At 43.3% G+C, this 17,884-nt stretch overlaps 1 protein-coding gene across 5 annotated transcripts in view; it reads right to left on the reverse strand.

Annotated features, from left to right (window-relative positions):
* The window catches only part of DOCK10 (dedicator of cytokinesis 10), a 305,040-nt gene that overhangs the window by 235,393 nt on the left and 51,763 nt on the right, over positions 1–17,884 (reverse strand). For 3 of the 5 annotated variants that reach the window (XM_081579662.1, XM_081579667.1, XM_081579660.1), the window contains exon 1: positions 2,250–3,223. The exons of the other annotated variants lie outside the window; for them this stretch is intronic. In XM_081579662.1, the coding sequence (XP_081435788.1) occupies positions 2,250–2,411 (162 nt within the window). In that variant the 5' untranslated portion in view covers positions 2,412–3,223. Of the gene's footprint in view, positions 1–2,249; positions 3,224–17,884 lie in introns of those variants that run through there. 5 annotated transcript variants of the gene reach the window in all.

The following is a 17,884-nucleotide window of genomic DNA, read 5'->3' on the forward strand; positions in this document are numbered from 1 at the left end:
TGACAATTAGCATATCAGGTTTAAAGGAGGACGCCAGGTGGAGGGTTTAGATTCAGTTTCCAGAGTGATGTGTCTCAGTATGTCATCCACTCTGTTACTCCATCAGAACCTGAGAATAACCAGAGTTGGGTTGGGGGTGGGAAGTTCATTAACAGCAAAGGATCCTTGATTCCACTCTAGATCTTCTTATGTAGAGTCACTGGGGCCAGGAGCACAAGGATTTGTATATACAAGAACTCCTAGGTGATTGTGAAGTTCATTAAAGTTTTCAAACCACCATCTTGGAAGATAGGGAATAGTTTCATTGACTTAAATTAGAACACTAAGCTTCACAACCCTAATATAGTAATTCCATAAAGAGATCTGCAAAATATACTATCACTGTAAAACACTGCAACTTAGGGCAGTGATCTTTGATGGGTTTGTTCATTGATGGATTCCAAGTGCCAGAACAGTGGTTGGCCCAATTGGGTAATGTGTGAACTTTCAAGTGGCCCACTGGAAACTTTCAAGATGCAAAATAACTTTGTATGAGCATATTTTACTCTGAGTGGTCCAACATGTCCATCAGACTTCTCATAAAAATTCACTTCTATCTGTTTTATCATTATTTCCTTAGAAATATGAACACAGTGAAAAAGTATATTGGCTTTTGGAATTATTGATCTAAGTGTGACTTGAGGCTCTGGTATTTGGCAGCCGTGTGATATAACCAAGGTATTTCATCTTTCTAAACTTTGTTTTCCTCATCAATAAATCATCATCACCTCACCTACTGTCCATAAAAGTATCATATGAATAACAGGATCTTTGAAAAAACAGGGCACTGTTATTAGGTGAATTATTACTTTTTATTTCTCAATTACTTTGAAATATGATTTTGGGGGCAAATTTCTAGTTGTAAAAATTTAGTAAAATTAGGAAAAAATGTTTTCAAGACTTAGGTGGCAGGAGTAATACATAGCTATAGAATGTGTGGTGGCAAGAGTGGTAAAGAACCCGCCTGCCAGTGCAGAAGCGTAAGAGACACAGATTTGATCCCTGGGTTGGGAAGGTCCCCTGGAGAAGGGAATGGCAACACATGCCAGTATTCTTGCCTGGAGAATCCCATGGACAGAGGAGCCTAGCAGGCTACAGTCCACGGGGTCGCAAAGAGTAGGACACAACTGAGGCAACTTAGCACAGCACAGCATGGGAATAATGAGAGAATGAAAACATTCCCACTAAGTATTCCCTCCAAGAGATCATCATAGCCCAATAGTTGAAGGACAGTATTGCCTTTTGAAAATCAAATATTGATTTGTTGGAGAGATTGGCCTAGAATGTTACAGCTTACTATTCTGTCACTCAGACGCACAGCTCAAGCCAAACGACTTTCATTTAAAAACTTCTAGTGTAACAGGTATTTATCATTCATTATTTACTGCATCCTTGATATCCGAACATTGAAATCTAAGAGAAAAAAGTCAATTGTGCTGAAACCATGAAGACTTCAATGCCTCCTCAATTTTGGAAACTTAAGCACACCACTTCCATCCTAAGACAGGATTTCAGTGACTAAGCAGATCTTTCCCTGAACCTAAGGTCAGGAAAGAGTCTACCCTCCACTTTTTTCTAGCTGATCAACTAGATACATGTGAAGGAATTAACACTATAATCGTTAAAGCACAGACAAAAATGTCATTTGTCAAGTGGCAAGAAACAGCTTTCTAATGAAAACATCATGCATTCCACAAAATTTTCAAAAACTTCATTCTGATTTGATGCCTAAGTTAAGTATTTTGGAAAGGCATTTCCCTTGTAGCGCCAGAAATGAAAGCCTCAAATGCTTTGAAGTTAGAGATCTAACTGCCAACACAACTGGATGAGTCACATGTGATATAAAAATACCTATTTGGGGCTCTACTTTCAAATTAGAGTCACAACATAAAATCCACTTAATTGAACCAGGCTTCAAAAATTTCTGCACAAAAGTTAATAACAGCAACACAAAATATTAGGCAGAAGAGAGTTTCTAACAGACCGCCAAACTGCACATTTTCAAGACAGATATAAGAGAAAGAAAACCAGTTCTATGAATAATATATGAAATCATTCTGAAAAGATCTTCCCCCAACAGTACAGCACAGTAGTAAACTCTTGGTCACACATTTCTTTATCTAAAGCTGAAAACCCGAATCCCAAATGACAGCCTCATTTCTATAATCACAGCTTCATCAACTGAGGCTGTTTCGCCACAGATACCATACCATTATGATGAGGGTTCTGGGTCTACTCATTTCATCGTCAATTTCCAGAGGCAAAATTTCGTGGGATGGTTCCTCTTGGCGTCGTCTACAAATGTGTGGACAGCTCCTCTGGACCACAGAACGAAAAGCTTGAAGCAGAACAATGCTGGCAGTGCAGCCCATCGCTGCATCCTGGAGCCCAGAAAATAACTTCTATGTGGATGCTATGTTTGAAAAACAGTGGCTCCTTGTCCCTGAAAACAGCCTACATCGCAGCTGCAGCCAGCTCACTCTCCAATCACTTCCTTGAGCTCTGATCATCTGATCACCGCCAAATAGCTTGGATGCAGAGATGGGAAAGATTTGATCCACTGAAACTGAACACACTCAGGAATATTAGAGCATTTTGCCCAGAGAGCATTTCTCAATTCATCTCAAGAGCATGTTTCCTGTTCATTACAGTGATTCTCTTCAATTCCCATTTTGGAGGTCTGATTAAAGATATCTTTCCCTCTCAGACACTCAAACAAATCACTCCTTTTCACATTAAACAACTGAAAAACTGACTTCACATTCGCATGTTTTTTCCAAGGCAGAAGAGTGTCATATAAAGAGTGAAAGTGATTGTTATCTTTTTAATGTAAAAACTTCCAGAAGGAAATTTTACTAGACACCTCACTAAGTGATTGGGGTTCTGCTTATCACAGCTCGTAAGTTCCAGAAATGAAATAGGCTCATTTAAAATGGGGAGTCCGCTGAATCAAAACGATTTAGCCACAGTATGCACACGTTAACCAAAGCCGTGTGAGTGACACTAGTGTTCCCCCTGTGATTTTCTTTCAATAGCTCGGTTGTTCTGTTCCCACACATGCAGTTCTGCAGCCTGATACATTTTTATATTTACATAGGCGGCTTGCATGGCTGAAAATATCTCTGTTTACTGAGGTCAGACAGCGAGCTTTGCCGAGCTGACCTCTCAGAAAAAAAAAAAAAAAGAGCAGCTGTAAAGCATTTTCACATCCTATCAATAAGCATGCAAGGCTTCAGGAAGGACTTTAAGGTCTCTCTGGCAGTTAAGAGTCTAGTATTCCCTGACTCCTGAGAGACTAGTCACTTAGGAGGGAACTGAGAGATGCTTAGGAGTCACGTGACTGGCTTGGCCTGGCCTCAAGATCTAATGGTATACTGCAAGAAATAAGACAACAGGGATGCTTGCACTAAAAATATCTCGTGGAAAATAGATTTTGCTTACAAATGAGGAAACTATGAAATCCCCAGTAGGATTTACAATGTCAAGATCTTTCTGTCAAGCTAATCCTGTCAGTATAACTCTCGGAGATTCAAAGCAAAAATGTTTTCTTTGGTCTCTGGGCCCCTCAGCGCAGAGGGTGTTACAGGAAGTTTGGAGGTTTCTTTTCCTCTAAGGTGTGGCCACTTCAGGCCCCAGTAAAGGGGCTTTCACAGAAGCATCTAGCAGAAGGCTCAATTAGGCATTAATTGCTCTGTAATCTGTCACAACACAGCTTCGTTTTAATTGGTATGTTTGCCAGAGGAGTAAAATATTTTTTTTCTTTTAAGAGGTACTGGCTGCCAGTAGTTTTTCATCTCCCTCTGTTTTGAGCAAACATATTTTAGTGCGGCTGGAAAAAGAAGAAAAAAATGCTAATGATGCTGGCAAGTCCCTTAAGTCCCTCTGGACCTTTGTCAGAGTGCCCGGGTGCTAATCTAAACCATTTTTTTTTTTTTTTAACTCTAAACAATTAGGGCATTTACTGAAGAGAGGCTACAATTTAGCCCGCCTGGCTTGCATATTGAATATATATATAAGTGGTGTCCCACCAGAGACAAAATATGGAATGGGCTTCCATGATTATGAATGTGCCTTTTCAGATCTGATTGCTCCTCGGCGCTCCCTGGATGTCAGTGCCCACCCTCGCCCACCCACTCCCATACCCCATGACCTATCACCCTCCAGCCATTCCTTCAGGTTCTGGTCATCTGCTCGGGCCGAAGAACTCGAATACAGCAAGGCACTGACTGGAGGTGCTTAAACATTCCAGCAGCTCCTGCAGGCTACAAATAAGGGAAGGTGGAGCCCTAAGTTGCACAGCATGGGCTTGGCAGGAAAGAGGAAGTTTGCATCGCAAACTCCTTTCTAGCCATCTCTCCCTAAGGCTGGCTAACCTCTGGGGTGGCTTCTGGAGTCAGATGATCTGGCAGATGCCAAAGTCTTTGGGGAAATAAATGATATGCCTTCTGGCTATTAGAGTCCTGTGTTCATTGATCCCTGAACTGCCTCTGAGGAATTCAGCCCTATTATTGATGGACTGCTGTTACTGATGGGAGTCTCAAAATTCTCTCTCTCTCTTCTAACTTCCATCATCAATGAAAGGGAACCTCCAAGAATTAGTTTCTTGGGAATTCAATACACAACCACAGTTATCCAATGGAAAAGAGGCTGGAAGGATGAAAACCAGAGAATGACAGCTGGACATATAGTCCAATGTTTTCTTATGAAAAATTTCAAACACGCAAATTCAAAATTGCAGGAAAAGGATTGGGTTCTGAGATGTTTGAAAGAGGAAATTAAGCTAGGGATGTGGCAAAGTGGGGGAGGAGACAGATCAACCCACAGAGATAAGGTCCCGTTTTCCCTCATGTTTGGCATAGATGTTGATACACAGGAAATATTTTAAAAGGAAGAATCAATTCCCTGAAGGTGTCTGCTAGTTTCTTTGAAGTATTAATAAAATGAATCACTAATTTGGCCTTCAAACATTAAATGTGCACGGAATGCTATTGCTGATAACAAGAGGTTATCTTAGAAAACCAACATGAGCTCAGATGTAAATATCATAATTAAGAAATGAATACATGTATTTCCTTTCCTCCTTCCCAAAATCCAAGTGAAATTACAACAAAGCAGTATAAAAGGGGAATATATTCATTACAGTGAGAAAGTGGGGGTCGAGGGGTGGATCTTTGAACAGATGAGTTTTCAGAAAGCTTCTCTGAAAGTTGAAAAGTGGACCTGATCACATTGAGCGATAACTAACAATGAAGGATGAGCAAGCACTTTGGGGGCAGGAGGTCACGGTAGAAAGAGGAGCCACAGTTCTCAATAGAGCCCTGGAGGAGGTCAGAGTTCCAGGGAAGTAGGTGCTCAGTGTGAGAAGGTAGCTAACTGACACCCACTCTGCCACCAACCCCAGGAGACAGAACTTTGGAGCATGTGACAACAGCAGAAGGGCAGACGCTTCCAGAATAAGTAGCACAGGGGTCAGCACCCCTTGGCCAGGGGAGGTGGGCGTGTCTGTAGCCTGCCCGCCTGGCTCACACTTACACTGAAGAAAGATGGCAGCTGGCACACGTGTCAACCTGGGAGCAGGTACGGGGCTGACCACATGAAGAAGTGGGCCTCCAGGGCTCTTCTTCCTGTTCCTGGAGCCAGAGGGCAGAGTACTCAGGCTACCCAAACTAAGCGGGTCCCTCCTTATATGTGGACTTATTCATAGAGGCAAGGGCTTCCCTGGTGGCTCAGAGGGTAAGGGGTCTGCCTGCAATGCGGGAGACCCGGGTTCGATCCCTGGGTTGGGAAGATCCCCCAGAGAAGGAAATGGCAACCCACTCCAGTACTCTTGCCTGGAAAATCCCATGGATGGAGAAGCCTGGAAGGCTACAGTCCACGGAGTCCCAAAGAGCTGGACAAGACAGAGAGACTTCACTTTCACTTTTCTTTTCATTCATAGAGGGACTGGCAATGTACCGACTGGACAACACAGTTCAAGTCTAGTCCAGGCGGCAGCCTGGTGGAAGAGGTAGCAGCAGAAGGCAGCAGAGAGGCTCCCATGAGCTGCAGAGTCAGACAGATTCCTGCTCAGTTGAGGCTCTGCCAACCATACACTGTGTCATCTTGACACTTGTCAACTTGACTGTGTCAAGTTGCTTGACCTCTCTGAGTCTCGAGCATATCCACTGTAACAGGGAAATTATTCTTTAACACCTATTAGGATGTTGGTGGGAGGAGAGATCAGTGTGTGTGTGTGTGTGTGTGTGTGTGTGTGTGTGTGTGTGTGTGTGCGCAGTTGTCTCCTACTCTTTGCAACCCCATGGACAGCAGCCCATCAGGCTCCTCTGTCCAAGGGATTTTCCAGGCAAGAATACTGGAGTGGGTTGCTATCTCCTATTCCAGGGGATCTTCCTGACCCAGGGACTGAACCCCAGTCTCCTGCCTCTTCTGTGTTGGCAGGTGGATTCTTTACCACGAAGCTACCTCATCAATCACTGAACAAGTGTGAGGCTACCTCTGCTGATGGGGAGAGTGGAAGATCGGTCTCCTCCCCACAAGAAGCATCTCCGACAGACCACACCTCACAGTTCAGAACCTCAGTCCTTATTACTGCACCCTGTGGGTTTCCTTCCTCACAAACAAGCTGAAAATATGTTCTGATGGATTTCATTTCCAAGGGCTGTCATCCCCTTTCTGTAAGAGCTGGAATTGTACTTGCTTTAGCTCAGTGAACAATAATAACAACAGTAATATTTACAATAAAGTAAGCCATCTCATAGCACTTGCTATGTGCCAAGCACAGTTCTATTTAATATTTACACATATCGATCCATTTACATCTCTATTATGAGGTCATGATCTGATCATCCTCATTTTACAGCTGAGGAAACCAAGACACAGAGAAGTTAAGTGACTTGTTGCTAGAATCACAGTGAGTAACTGGCAAAGCCAGATCTGGCTACAGGTTATGGGCTTTTTAAAACCGGTTCTGAAAGCCAAATATGTGCCAAGTACATCTTGTATCTTCCAAAGGTGGATTTATACCAGAAAAATATTATTTGTCACATGGCAGGGTGTATGGAGGCAACCTTGGAACATCCCCTTTGAGAGCTGGTTTTTCCTTTATAGAAAAGTCTGTGACATTTCCTTGGATCACAGTTTCAGAAGGCAGCTAGTAGTGGTAGCAGAATGTTTTGGGTGACCATTTAAATTACATTTTGATGGGCACTTACAACATTTAGAAAGTAATGAATTTGACAAGAGAATTCTTAAAAAGATGTATTTACTGTGTGAAGCATTCATTGGCAGAAACCACTCACCTATTCAAGCTGGCTCTGAAAGCATATAGTGGGAATATGGAATCGTGATTGGCTCCTTTGTTATTCCTTGATGCAGTATCTGTCCTTACATACAAAGATACTGGCTAACACTGAAATACCCCCAGGAAAGAGGCTACTTTGGGTCCAACAGGAATGAAACCATCATCCTAGGACACTGTTTGAACCTGGACGTGGCTCCAAGAGAAAACCTGCTACCACTTGCCCTCGAAACCATGGGAAGTTGACAGCCTGAACACACTGCTGTTCACAGGGAACGAGCCATTCGCTTTTCTGGGCCAGCGTGAGAATTTGGTGAGGACTCAGAAGCTGGTGGAGTGAAATTGCTTCCCAGACTTCGTTACCCCTTCTTCACCATCGGCGCTATTCTATACAGAGTTTTATGACGGAAAGAAACTGGAGACCAAGGACAAGGGTTGAAACTCGCACCCACTTCTTTAAGTTGGAGCACAGCCTTTCCATGGGAATTCAGTGCGCTGTGGAGTGAATCAGTCAATCAGTATGGCGTAAAAATAAACTCCTCTTATCATTATTATCATCATCAAGGTCTCAATCTTGTTGGGCTTCTCTGTGAGTTTTCCAGAGGCTCACCAATTGTGACCAAGTGAAAGTGACCCTAAAGGGGGAGAACTCTCAGAGATTAGAGGCAACTGAGGATTTAACCCCAAGCTGAGTAAAACCAGTTCATGGACTTGGCCATTTTCCAGGGCAGGGATTAGCAAGAATCTTTTAACTTGTCTGTTTCCAGATGCTTAAGTCCCCTCAGGTATATAAATTCAATTAAACGGATAGGAGGGAGCCGATCAATGCCTTCTTAGCTAAAAAAAAAAAAAAAGTGGAACACACAACCCAGCAAAGTGATTCTTCCGAGGCCCAGTTATTCCTTATCAACTTGCATCTTTGCCTCTCTTGGTGCTACTTCAACTCAAGAGCTTGGGACTTAGGTCAATTTTGATAGCAACCATGCCCTCTTTCCCCCCATTTGTGATTTGTAGAGTTCTCTTCTTTCAGCTCCTATCTCTTCATTTTCACTTAATTATAGTGCCTCCCCTTTACAGGCCTCTTTTCCACTTGCTGACATTTATTGAGTTGTACAATTAATCACTTTGGAAACAGGCACACTGTTCTTTCATTTAAAAAATCCAGGTGCTGTTGCCAAGCACTTCTTTTCTTCATTTCCCTCCCTTTGGCACCAGTGCAGCTAAAAGCAGATTTCTCTTTAGTATGTTTAGGTGCTTCAGAAAATTTTCCTGCATTGCTCTCTCAAGCGGCTTCCTCAGCAGCTTCTTGCAGAGTACATGGATAATGTTAATGTTTCATTAATATCACACCTTACATTTCTCAGGCTTCTGCATTTGACTTCATTCTTCTCTGGTCAGAGTCAATCTTTCTTATTCTTAGTAGAAGGCAGTACAGTGTAGCAGTTAGGCAAAAGCCTGGGAAGTAGACTGCCAAATTTAAATCCCCGGTTGAGATACTTGCTACCTTTGTGGCATAAAGTGAAAGTTTTAAGCCTCAGTTTCCTTCTCTGTTAAATGAATGGATACTCATGAGGATCCACATGCCCTGTCAGTGCTTGGCACAGTGCCAGACATATGGTAAGTAAGGATTCAATACACGTGAGTTATTATTGGAAGAGAAAAAAGATCTAAGGATTTCAGACATTGTTTATTTTTTCCCTGTCCCCTTTACAAGTGGTTTAAAAAAAAAAAAAATCTCTGACTCTTCCTTGCTGAGGGACACATGATTCCCTGGGTGATGGAGGAATGGGCATGCCTCCTCTGAGCTTTGAAGTCGGGTCCCATGGTAACATGAGACAAGTTCCACAACCCCTTCCTAGTCCTTTTCCACGAGTAAACACATTCAAAATAATATAATAATACCTCACTTACCCAGAGGGCACTTACTTTGCAACCTCAACTATTCTGATCACAGCCAAGTCCTGGGAAGCAACAGAAACAACTTCTGCAGGGCCAGAAAGAGACAGTACCCAATTCATTAATCTGGGACACTTACAGGAGTGGATTAGAGAAGGGGTTTTCATACCTGCACCACTTACAGCCACCATACAAAGGATTCCAAAGACCTTGCTGAAGGAAGCTTGCAAAAGCCTCCGACCAGACGCAATATACCTGTGACTTGCCCTGGGCCAGTGGGAATAGGGCACAGCCACTTAGAACTAGAAGGATGTCCCTCCTGATGGATGGAATGCTGACACCTTCTAACTTCTTCAAAGGGTTTCAAGGATCCCAGCAATTAATCCAGCCAACCAAGACCCACACCACCAAATGGGACTGTGGACTGTGTTCCTGCGGCAAGGATTAGGGTGCATGATTCAAGCAACTGATGGGGTGCTGACAGCTTCTAACTTCTTCAAAGGGTTGCAGGGGTCCCAGCAATTAAACCAGCCAACCAAGACCCACACCACCAAATGGGACTGCGGACTGTATTCCTGGGGCAAGAATGAGGGTGCGTGATTCTAGCTTGGTACCTGGGAAGTGATTCTGAGTTCAAATCCTCTGAACCTTATTTTCCTCAACTGGTACAGTGGAACCGAGACACCCTCTTTTGCAGAGTTATTATAACAAAAGACATGCTGTGAATAGAACACTGGCATAAATGGTAGATTTTATCACTCTTTTAGCTGTATTATGAATAAAACTATTATGTTTATTATCATTATTCCAAGAAAGAGCCAAAAAAGGTAAGTAACAGACCTGTAAGTCAAGGTTCAATGCTAATACAGTCACATATAAACACACCAGCAAGAGAGCCTTGGCACTAGAATGAACTGTCAAGGGCAAAAGTGAGATGAAGCAGGAAATGTCCTTAGCTCCTCTTCACCAGTCAATGAGCCCAGGGTACATGCTTGAGTCTGACTAACTTAAAAGTACAAGCCCTGACAAAAGAAAGAGCTAGGACTTCCCTGGTGGTACAGTGGATAAGAATCTGCCTACCAATGCAGAAGACATTCATAGTCTGGGAGGATTCCACGTGCCATGGGGCAACTAAGCCCATGCGCCACAACGACTGAAGCCTGTGTGCTCCAGGGTCCGCGAGCCACAGCTATTGAGCCTATGTGTTGTAACTACTAAAGTCCATGTGCCTAGGGCCCATGCTCTGCAACAAGAAAAGTCAAGTTACATCCAGCAGTGACAGCTCTAGAAGGAAGAGAAACCCGTGAAACATTCGAGATAAAACTTCCACCAGCGACTGCTTTTAATTCTTAAAAGGTTATGACTAAATGGGGTCAATTATGTGATCTTCAAAAGTTAGCTATGTAAAAAATGTTCTCAGCTGTGGCTGGATCAATGAGCTATTAACTGTACTTTCAGTACTTGTTCTATTTTATTTTCTGTGTTCATTTCTTTTCCCTTTGAATTGTGGCAGGAATTAGCCACCCACATCCTAAACATTCCAAGTTAAATCTCGTTTACAATAATCATGAACTGCTTTCTAAACATGAAAATGGCAGTCTTTTAAGTCATTTTCAAATGTGCTTTCCAAACCAATTTGAGAGCTGAAAAGGATAGTATCAACCTGAGCTAATCTCAACTCCATATTCTTTGCCAGGACTCAGGGGAACAGCCCAACATTATTATTCTAGGGTTGGCACAAAGCTCCCAGCTCAGGCTGTTGAAAGGAAATGAGGACAAGGTTTAAAGCAAGGTTTAAACCCAACAGGAGTAGGAGGAGCAGGGCTATATTCAAAAGATTAACTTGATAAGAAAATGTGCAGCTTCTCTTTAAACCCTAAACTGCAGGCTGTGGATTCTTCAAGTTTGTGTTCCTATTATCTTCAGTTTCTGCTACAGACAAATGAAGCTACTGCAGTTCTGCAGGAGGACTTGGGTTCCCCGCATCCCAGGGGGATGTAATGGAAACAGCAGTGGATGGAGTTTGGGCTCTGACACTAATTAAGACTTCAGACAGGTCTTGTTACTTCTGTCTCTCTGGATCTAAGTTTGCTTGTCCATAAAATTAGAGGTCTTTCCAGCAGTCACGTACGGATGTGAGAGCTGGACAATAAAGAAGGCAGAATGCCTAAGAATTGATGCTTTCAAACTGTAGTGCTGGAGAAGACTCTTGAGAGTCCCTTGGAAAGCAAGGAGATCAAATCAGTCAATCTTAAAGGAAATCAACCCTGAATACTCTTTGGAAGGACTGATGCTGAAGTTGAAGCTCCAATACTTTGGCCACCTGATGCAACCAGCCGACTCATTAGAAAAGACCCCGATGCCGGGAAAGATTGAAGGTAGAAGGAGAAGGGGGCAACAGAGGATGAGATGGTTGAAAGGCATCACCGATTCAAAGGACATAAACTTGGGCAAACTGGGGGATGGTGAGGGACAGGGAAGCCTGGTGTGCTGCACTCCATGGGGTCTCGGAAGAGTCAGACACAAGTTAGCAACTGAACAACAGCAACAACAAAGTTAGAGAGTGGGAAGAGATGACCTCAGGTTCCTTATAGGTCTGGAATCTAAAAGCTTTCTCTATCTATAGATTCACAAAGTCCAATAACAGATGTCTGGGCTTTAGAGTGGAGAAGAGATAGGAAGAGATGTTGTTGGTATCTCTCTCATTCCCCCACCAATATTTTTAAAAAGGCAACAGTGAATCACAAGCAATGTGGAAAAACAGGTGTAAGCACTCTAACAAGTGAGACTGAAGAGAAAAATATTGGGATTGAGGGAGTGGATGGAGGTTCAACTGAACCCGTTTCCTTTTTCTTGGTGATCAAGTCATTTCTCAAGTCAAAAGCCAGTAGGACCTCCTTGCTCCCCATCCTGATTCAGCCTAGTAGCCAGAATAATCACTCCAATGTGGTCTAATGTGTACACAGCAATGTCCTATGGAACAGGAGCAGATTGATGAGATGGTAACAATAAGACTTGGCTGGTTTTTCTTCGGAGGTACGATATGATCATTTTGGTGTACCATACACCTGAGTTTGTCACTACCTGGATTACTGACCCCAAGCAAACAACCTTTTGAACTTTGCTTCCATTTCAGCGAAATGGGAGTGATCATAGTTTTTTATCCCTACCTGATAAGATGTGTGCGTGCGTGCGAAGTCACTTTAGTCCTGTCTGACTTTTTGCGACCCTATGGACCATAGACCACCAAGAGGCTCCTCTGTCCATGGAATTCTCTAAGCCAGAACACTGGAGTCGATTGCCACACCCTCCTCCAGGGAATCAACTGGACCCACGGATCGAACCTGTATTTGTTATGTCTCCTGCCTTGGCAAGGCAGGTTCTTTACCACTAGTGCCACCTGGGAAGCCCACCTGATAGGATGAAAAGGAGTAAATGTCAATGTATGGCAAAAACCACTACAATATTGTAAAGTAATTAGCCTCCAACTAAAATAAATAAATTAATAAAAAAAAGAAAAGGAGTAAATGAGATAATCCAAATGAAGCACTTAACACACTTAACACTGTTCCTTGGACAGAGTAAGGACCCAATAAATAGAGAAGCTCTGTTCAGGGACTTTCAGTGTTGACAGCTACACACCCAGTGAGGCAGTCGTGTCTCTCCCTGCTGGGCGATGGTAGCAGTCATGGAGAAGCAGAAAATCTTCTCTGGTAGAAGAAATCTCTGGGCTCTCAGTATTTTAGAAGAGAAGAATGCAAGGCAGAACACAGGATGTTCATGTTTACCCTTTAGGCAAAGTATTGTCATCCTGCTTTCTAATTAGGAGCAGAAAGGAACAGGAGGAAGACTCAGATTTCAGGGAACTGAATTCTCTTCCCCTCGCCTACTCTGACTCCTAGCCAAGGAGGACACAGGAGCCCTGCTCTGCACTGAGGGAGGGGCTACAGAAGCCCCGACCAACTTGTGGCAGGTTTCCCATCAGCCTAGACTATTTATGCCTTCTTGGACCTGGAAGCAGGCCAGCACGTGGTCAAGCTGCCAGAGGACAAAGCTGCGGTGCCAATGATTTTTCTCAGGGTGGCTGGATAACTTGGGGCTGAGATCCCAACCTCCATACTGGTGAGCTTCTACTTCTGAAAATCTGTAAGTCTGGCTGTACATGATGAAATTTCCCAAAATTCAACTGCAAGTGCCCCTAGGTCTTTAGAAATATAAGTGTGATCAGGATATGATGCTATTCCATTCCTCAAAAGCAATGCCAAATATTTTAGTGCAAATCTTAATAAAGATCTAATCTGCACCCAAAGTGAGGGGATGAGAGAAGGAATTTCCTATGAACATATTTTGCCTTTTAAAGCAGTCTATCACTACACAAAGAGGAGAGTGAAAGGCTGGCTTAAAACTCAACATTCAAAAAAGTAAGGTCATGGCATCCAATCCCATCACTTCATGGCAAATAGATGGGGAGAAGGTAGAGGCAGTGACAGATTTTCTTTTCTTGCACTTCAAGATCACTGCAAGTCACAAGATAGTGACTGCAGCCATGCAGTCATGGCTGCATGCAATAAAATTAAAAGATGCTTGCTCCTTGAAAGAAAAGCTATGAGAAACCTAGACAGAATATTAAAAAGCAAAGACATCATTTTGTCAACAAAGGTGCCTATAGTCAAAGTTATGGTTTTTCCAGTAGTCATGTACAGATGTGAGAGTTAGACCATAAAGAAGGCAGAGCACCAAAGAATTGACGCTTTCTAACTGTGGTGCTGGAGAAGACTCTTGAGGGTCCCCTCTACTGCAAGGAGAGCAAGCCAGTCAATCCTAAAAGAAATCAACCCTGAATGTTCATTGAAAGGACTGATGCTGAAGCTGAAGCTCCAATACTTTGGCCACCTGATGCGAAGAGCCGACTCGCTGGTAAAGACCCTGACGCTGGGAAAGAGTGAGGGCAAGAGGAGAAGGGGAAGACAGAGGATGAGATGGTTGGATAGCATCACCGACTCTACGGACATGAACTTGAGCAAACCTTGGGAGATAGGGAAGGACAGGAAAGCCTGGCATGCTGCAGTCCATGAGGTCCCAAAGAGTCGCACATGACTTAGCAACTGAAAAACAACAACAGTCACTACACATCTAAGAACAAGGACACAGCATTTCAGATCACTTTGTAATTCACTTAATATATCGAATTCATTTGGAAAGGAGTAGCCTAGCAATTTATATTATGACTATCTCTGAAGGAGTTAAGGAGAATAGAAGCTTGAGAAGCAAGTTTAACCTTATAGACAGCCTCTGTACTGTCTAGTGTATGTGCTGGGGAAGGAGGACTTGGGCTTCCCAGATGGGGTGGTGGTAAAGAATTCTTCTGCCAGTGCAGGAGATGCAAGAGACATGGGTTCAATCCCTGTCTGGGAAGGGATTGGGAAGTTCCCCTGGAGGAGGAAATGGCAAACCACTCCAGTATTCTTGCCTGGAGAATCCCAAGGACAGAGGAACCTGGCGGGCTACAGTCCATGCGGTCACAAAGAGTCAGGACTGAGCACATGCACACACACACAAGGAGGACTCTGCCAACCTTTGGCAAATGTTTGGGAAGTCAGGTTTGGGTCTTACTAGCTTGGTCCTCTTCAGCAAGTCACATAACTCTTCTTTGCTTTCAGAATCACCTCAGAGGACTGTTGTGAAAATTAAGTGAGATAATCTGTGTAAAAGTACATATGTGAAATGTCAACAAGTGTTCTGAACAGTGCCACAAGATCACACAACCTGCTATTGATGTTAAGCTATGGTTTCAGATTTCTACCTATTTCCACAAAAACGCAGAGCCACACACCTGTGACAAAGTCTGGATGAGATGGTGTGCGATCAGAAGGGCCCTTGGCAAGCTACTTTCAGTTATGACAGGAAGTGGATGTTGGCACATTGGTGATGAAAACCTGGTTAACTGTGTGAATCTTAGTAAGTTCACTGTTTTCAGGATGTGGAAAGTGACCATGGATGCATTTTTTACTTTGGGGTTTTTTTTTTTTTTTTGAGAAAAAGGTGTTGTGTGCAATGGAAGGTTTTTAAGTATGCATTGCTCACACCCATGGCCATCAACTTGATTTTGCATGAAAAGACCACTACTGACTTTCAAAATTCAATATTAACAAAAACCAAGTCTGTTTAGATGAGGTGCACTTGTATACAGCATAGCTGTTCTTAGGCCTTTTAGACAGTATTGTAACTGATACTATTTGCTTCATTGTCATTGATTGTGGGATAATTTGAGTCAATGGGCAAGCTGTCCAAAATAAAAGCCTGGGACATTACTTGGCTTAATCATTTCTCTTTCAATAAAATTCTTGCTCAGGTCTTTTGAGCCAAATTGTTCACATCTTACATCCCTAAAAATAAATTTCTCTTAAGTCTCCTACAGCTTCCAGTAAGCACCCCATCTTGCTCCTCTCCATTCCAATCCCAAGTGGGAAAAGCTCACCCTATATCTGAGGGTCAGATGCAGTGGGACATGGTGGTCACCAGTTGTGGGGAAAGGGGGTGAAAGGCTAAGCTGCTTGGTATGACACAGAATATTAGAAATAAATCAGCAGCAAAATATATCCTAAAGACCAGTCATCCATCAAAACTTAAGGGATCAGTAAAAACGAATTAGGGGCTTTGCTGGTGGTTCAGTAGGAAAGAATTCACCTGCAATGCAGGAGCCGCAGGAGGTGAGGGTTTGATCTCTGATTTGGGAAGATCCCCTGGAGGAGGGTATGGCAACCCACTACAGTATTCTTGCCTGGGAGGGGCTAGAGTCTATGAGGTTGCAAAGAGTTGGACACGACTGAAGCTACTTAGTACACATGCACACACAAACATGAATCAGAAAACAGTGGTTTACAGGCTGTCTCTGTGGGGTCTGATGTCAGAGTCCAAGTCCCGGCTCAGCCACGGCTCAGCGATGTGATGAGATGTGATGATAGATAAGAGACTTCTCTAGGTGTCATCTGTAAACTGAGGAAAGGAAGTGTGCTAACAGTTACAATGATTATATAATTGCTGGTCCAAACCAGGACCCTTTTAGAGGGTGCTATTAATAATGACACCAGAATATTAGGCATAAATAGGGACTATGCAGAGACAAAATTGGATGCATGGTCACCTTGGTAATAATTTCTACCATGCGTGGTTGCTATGGGGCTTCTCTGGTAGCTCAGCTGGTAAAGAATCTGCCTGCAATGCAGGAAACTCTGGTTCGATTCCTGGGTTGGGAAGATCCCCTGGAGGAGGGCATGGCAACCCACTCCAGTATTCTTGCCTGGAGAATCCCTATGGACAGAAGAGCCTGGCAGACTATAGTTCATGGGGGTCACAAAGAGTTGGACGTGACTGAGCAACTAAGCACAGTACAGCACATTGTTGCTATGAAAATCAAAGGTAAAAAAATCAAAATAGGTAATCCATGTGAAATCATTTAGGCAGGTATTTGGTATAATGGTGTCAATAAATGTTAGCAACATGAGGAGGACTTAAGGGTCAAGGGATCTAATTTGAACATGATGATAAGAAGTGCTGAGCAGCTCTGGAACTTGGTTCTGCATGGAGGTGGTTGGCTAGGAAGATTAAATTCCAGGCTGGGATGGGATGGGAGCCCCAGACATTAGATGGAGGAGGGATAGAAGCAAGATCTGAAGCTTCACTAATCATGGTGACTGAGGTTAGCGGCAGAGGAAGGAAAGGAAAGAGTTTTAACTCAGTGTTCATGTGGCCTCTTGAGAACTAGGTTTCCTCTATCCTGGGAGCCCTAAATCCTTACTTCTGATTTCAAAATCTACTCCACCACCATGAAGGTCTATTTCCACATTTCCATTTAGATATTCTGCTCCCTGCCAAGTTCAATGTTGCCTTTGTACCTTGTTTCTGAGTCAGCTCTGACTTGCAACTGTACTGTTCTGCGTGTTTTTATTTTTGTTTAGTTTTTCTTTTATATTGGAGTATAATTGATTTACAAAGTTGCATTGGTTTCAGGTGTACAGTAAGGTGATTCAGTTCAGTTCAGTTCAGTCATTCAGTCGTGTCCGACTCTCTGCGACCCCATGAATTGCAGCACGCCAGGCCTCTCTGTCCATCACCAACTCCCGGAGTCTACCCAAACCCATGTTCATCGAGTTGGTGATGCCATCCAACCATCTCATCCTCTGTCGTCCCCTTCTCTTCCTGCCCCCAATCCTACCCAGCATTAGGGTCTTTTCCAATGACTCAACCCTTCGCATGAGGTGGCCAAAGTATTGGAGCTTCAGCTTCAACATCAGACCTTCCAATGAACACCCAGGATTGATCTCTTTTAGGATGGATTGATTGGATCTCCTTGCAGTCCAAGGTGATTCAGTGATACATATACATATATCCATTCTTTTTCATATACGTTATTATAGATTGTTGAGTAGAGTTCCCTGTGCTATACAGTAGGTCCTTGTTGATTATCTTTTATACACAGTAGTTGTCTGTTGGTTTAATGGCTGTGCCATTGCTCCTCAGACTTTAGAGTAATCTTTGCTGCCTCCTTCTTCACGGCCATGCACGTGCAATAGGCAACAAGCCCAGCTCGTAAGCACGGCTGATGGAGGACAAGAGTCAGAGAACAGCTCATGCTGGGAATATATGTGAAAC

This window comes from Giraffa tippelskirchi, chromosome 3 (assembly GCF_054371585.1).
Source record: "Giraffa tippelskirchi isolate mGirTip1 chromosome 3, T2T-mGirTip1v1.2.pri, whole genome shotgun sequence".
Taxonomy (NCBI): Eukaryota; Metazoa; Chordata; class Mammalia; order Artiodactyla; family Giraffidae; genus Giraffa; species Giraffa tippelskirchi.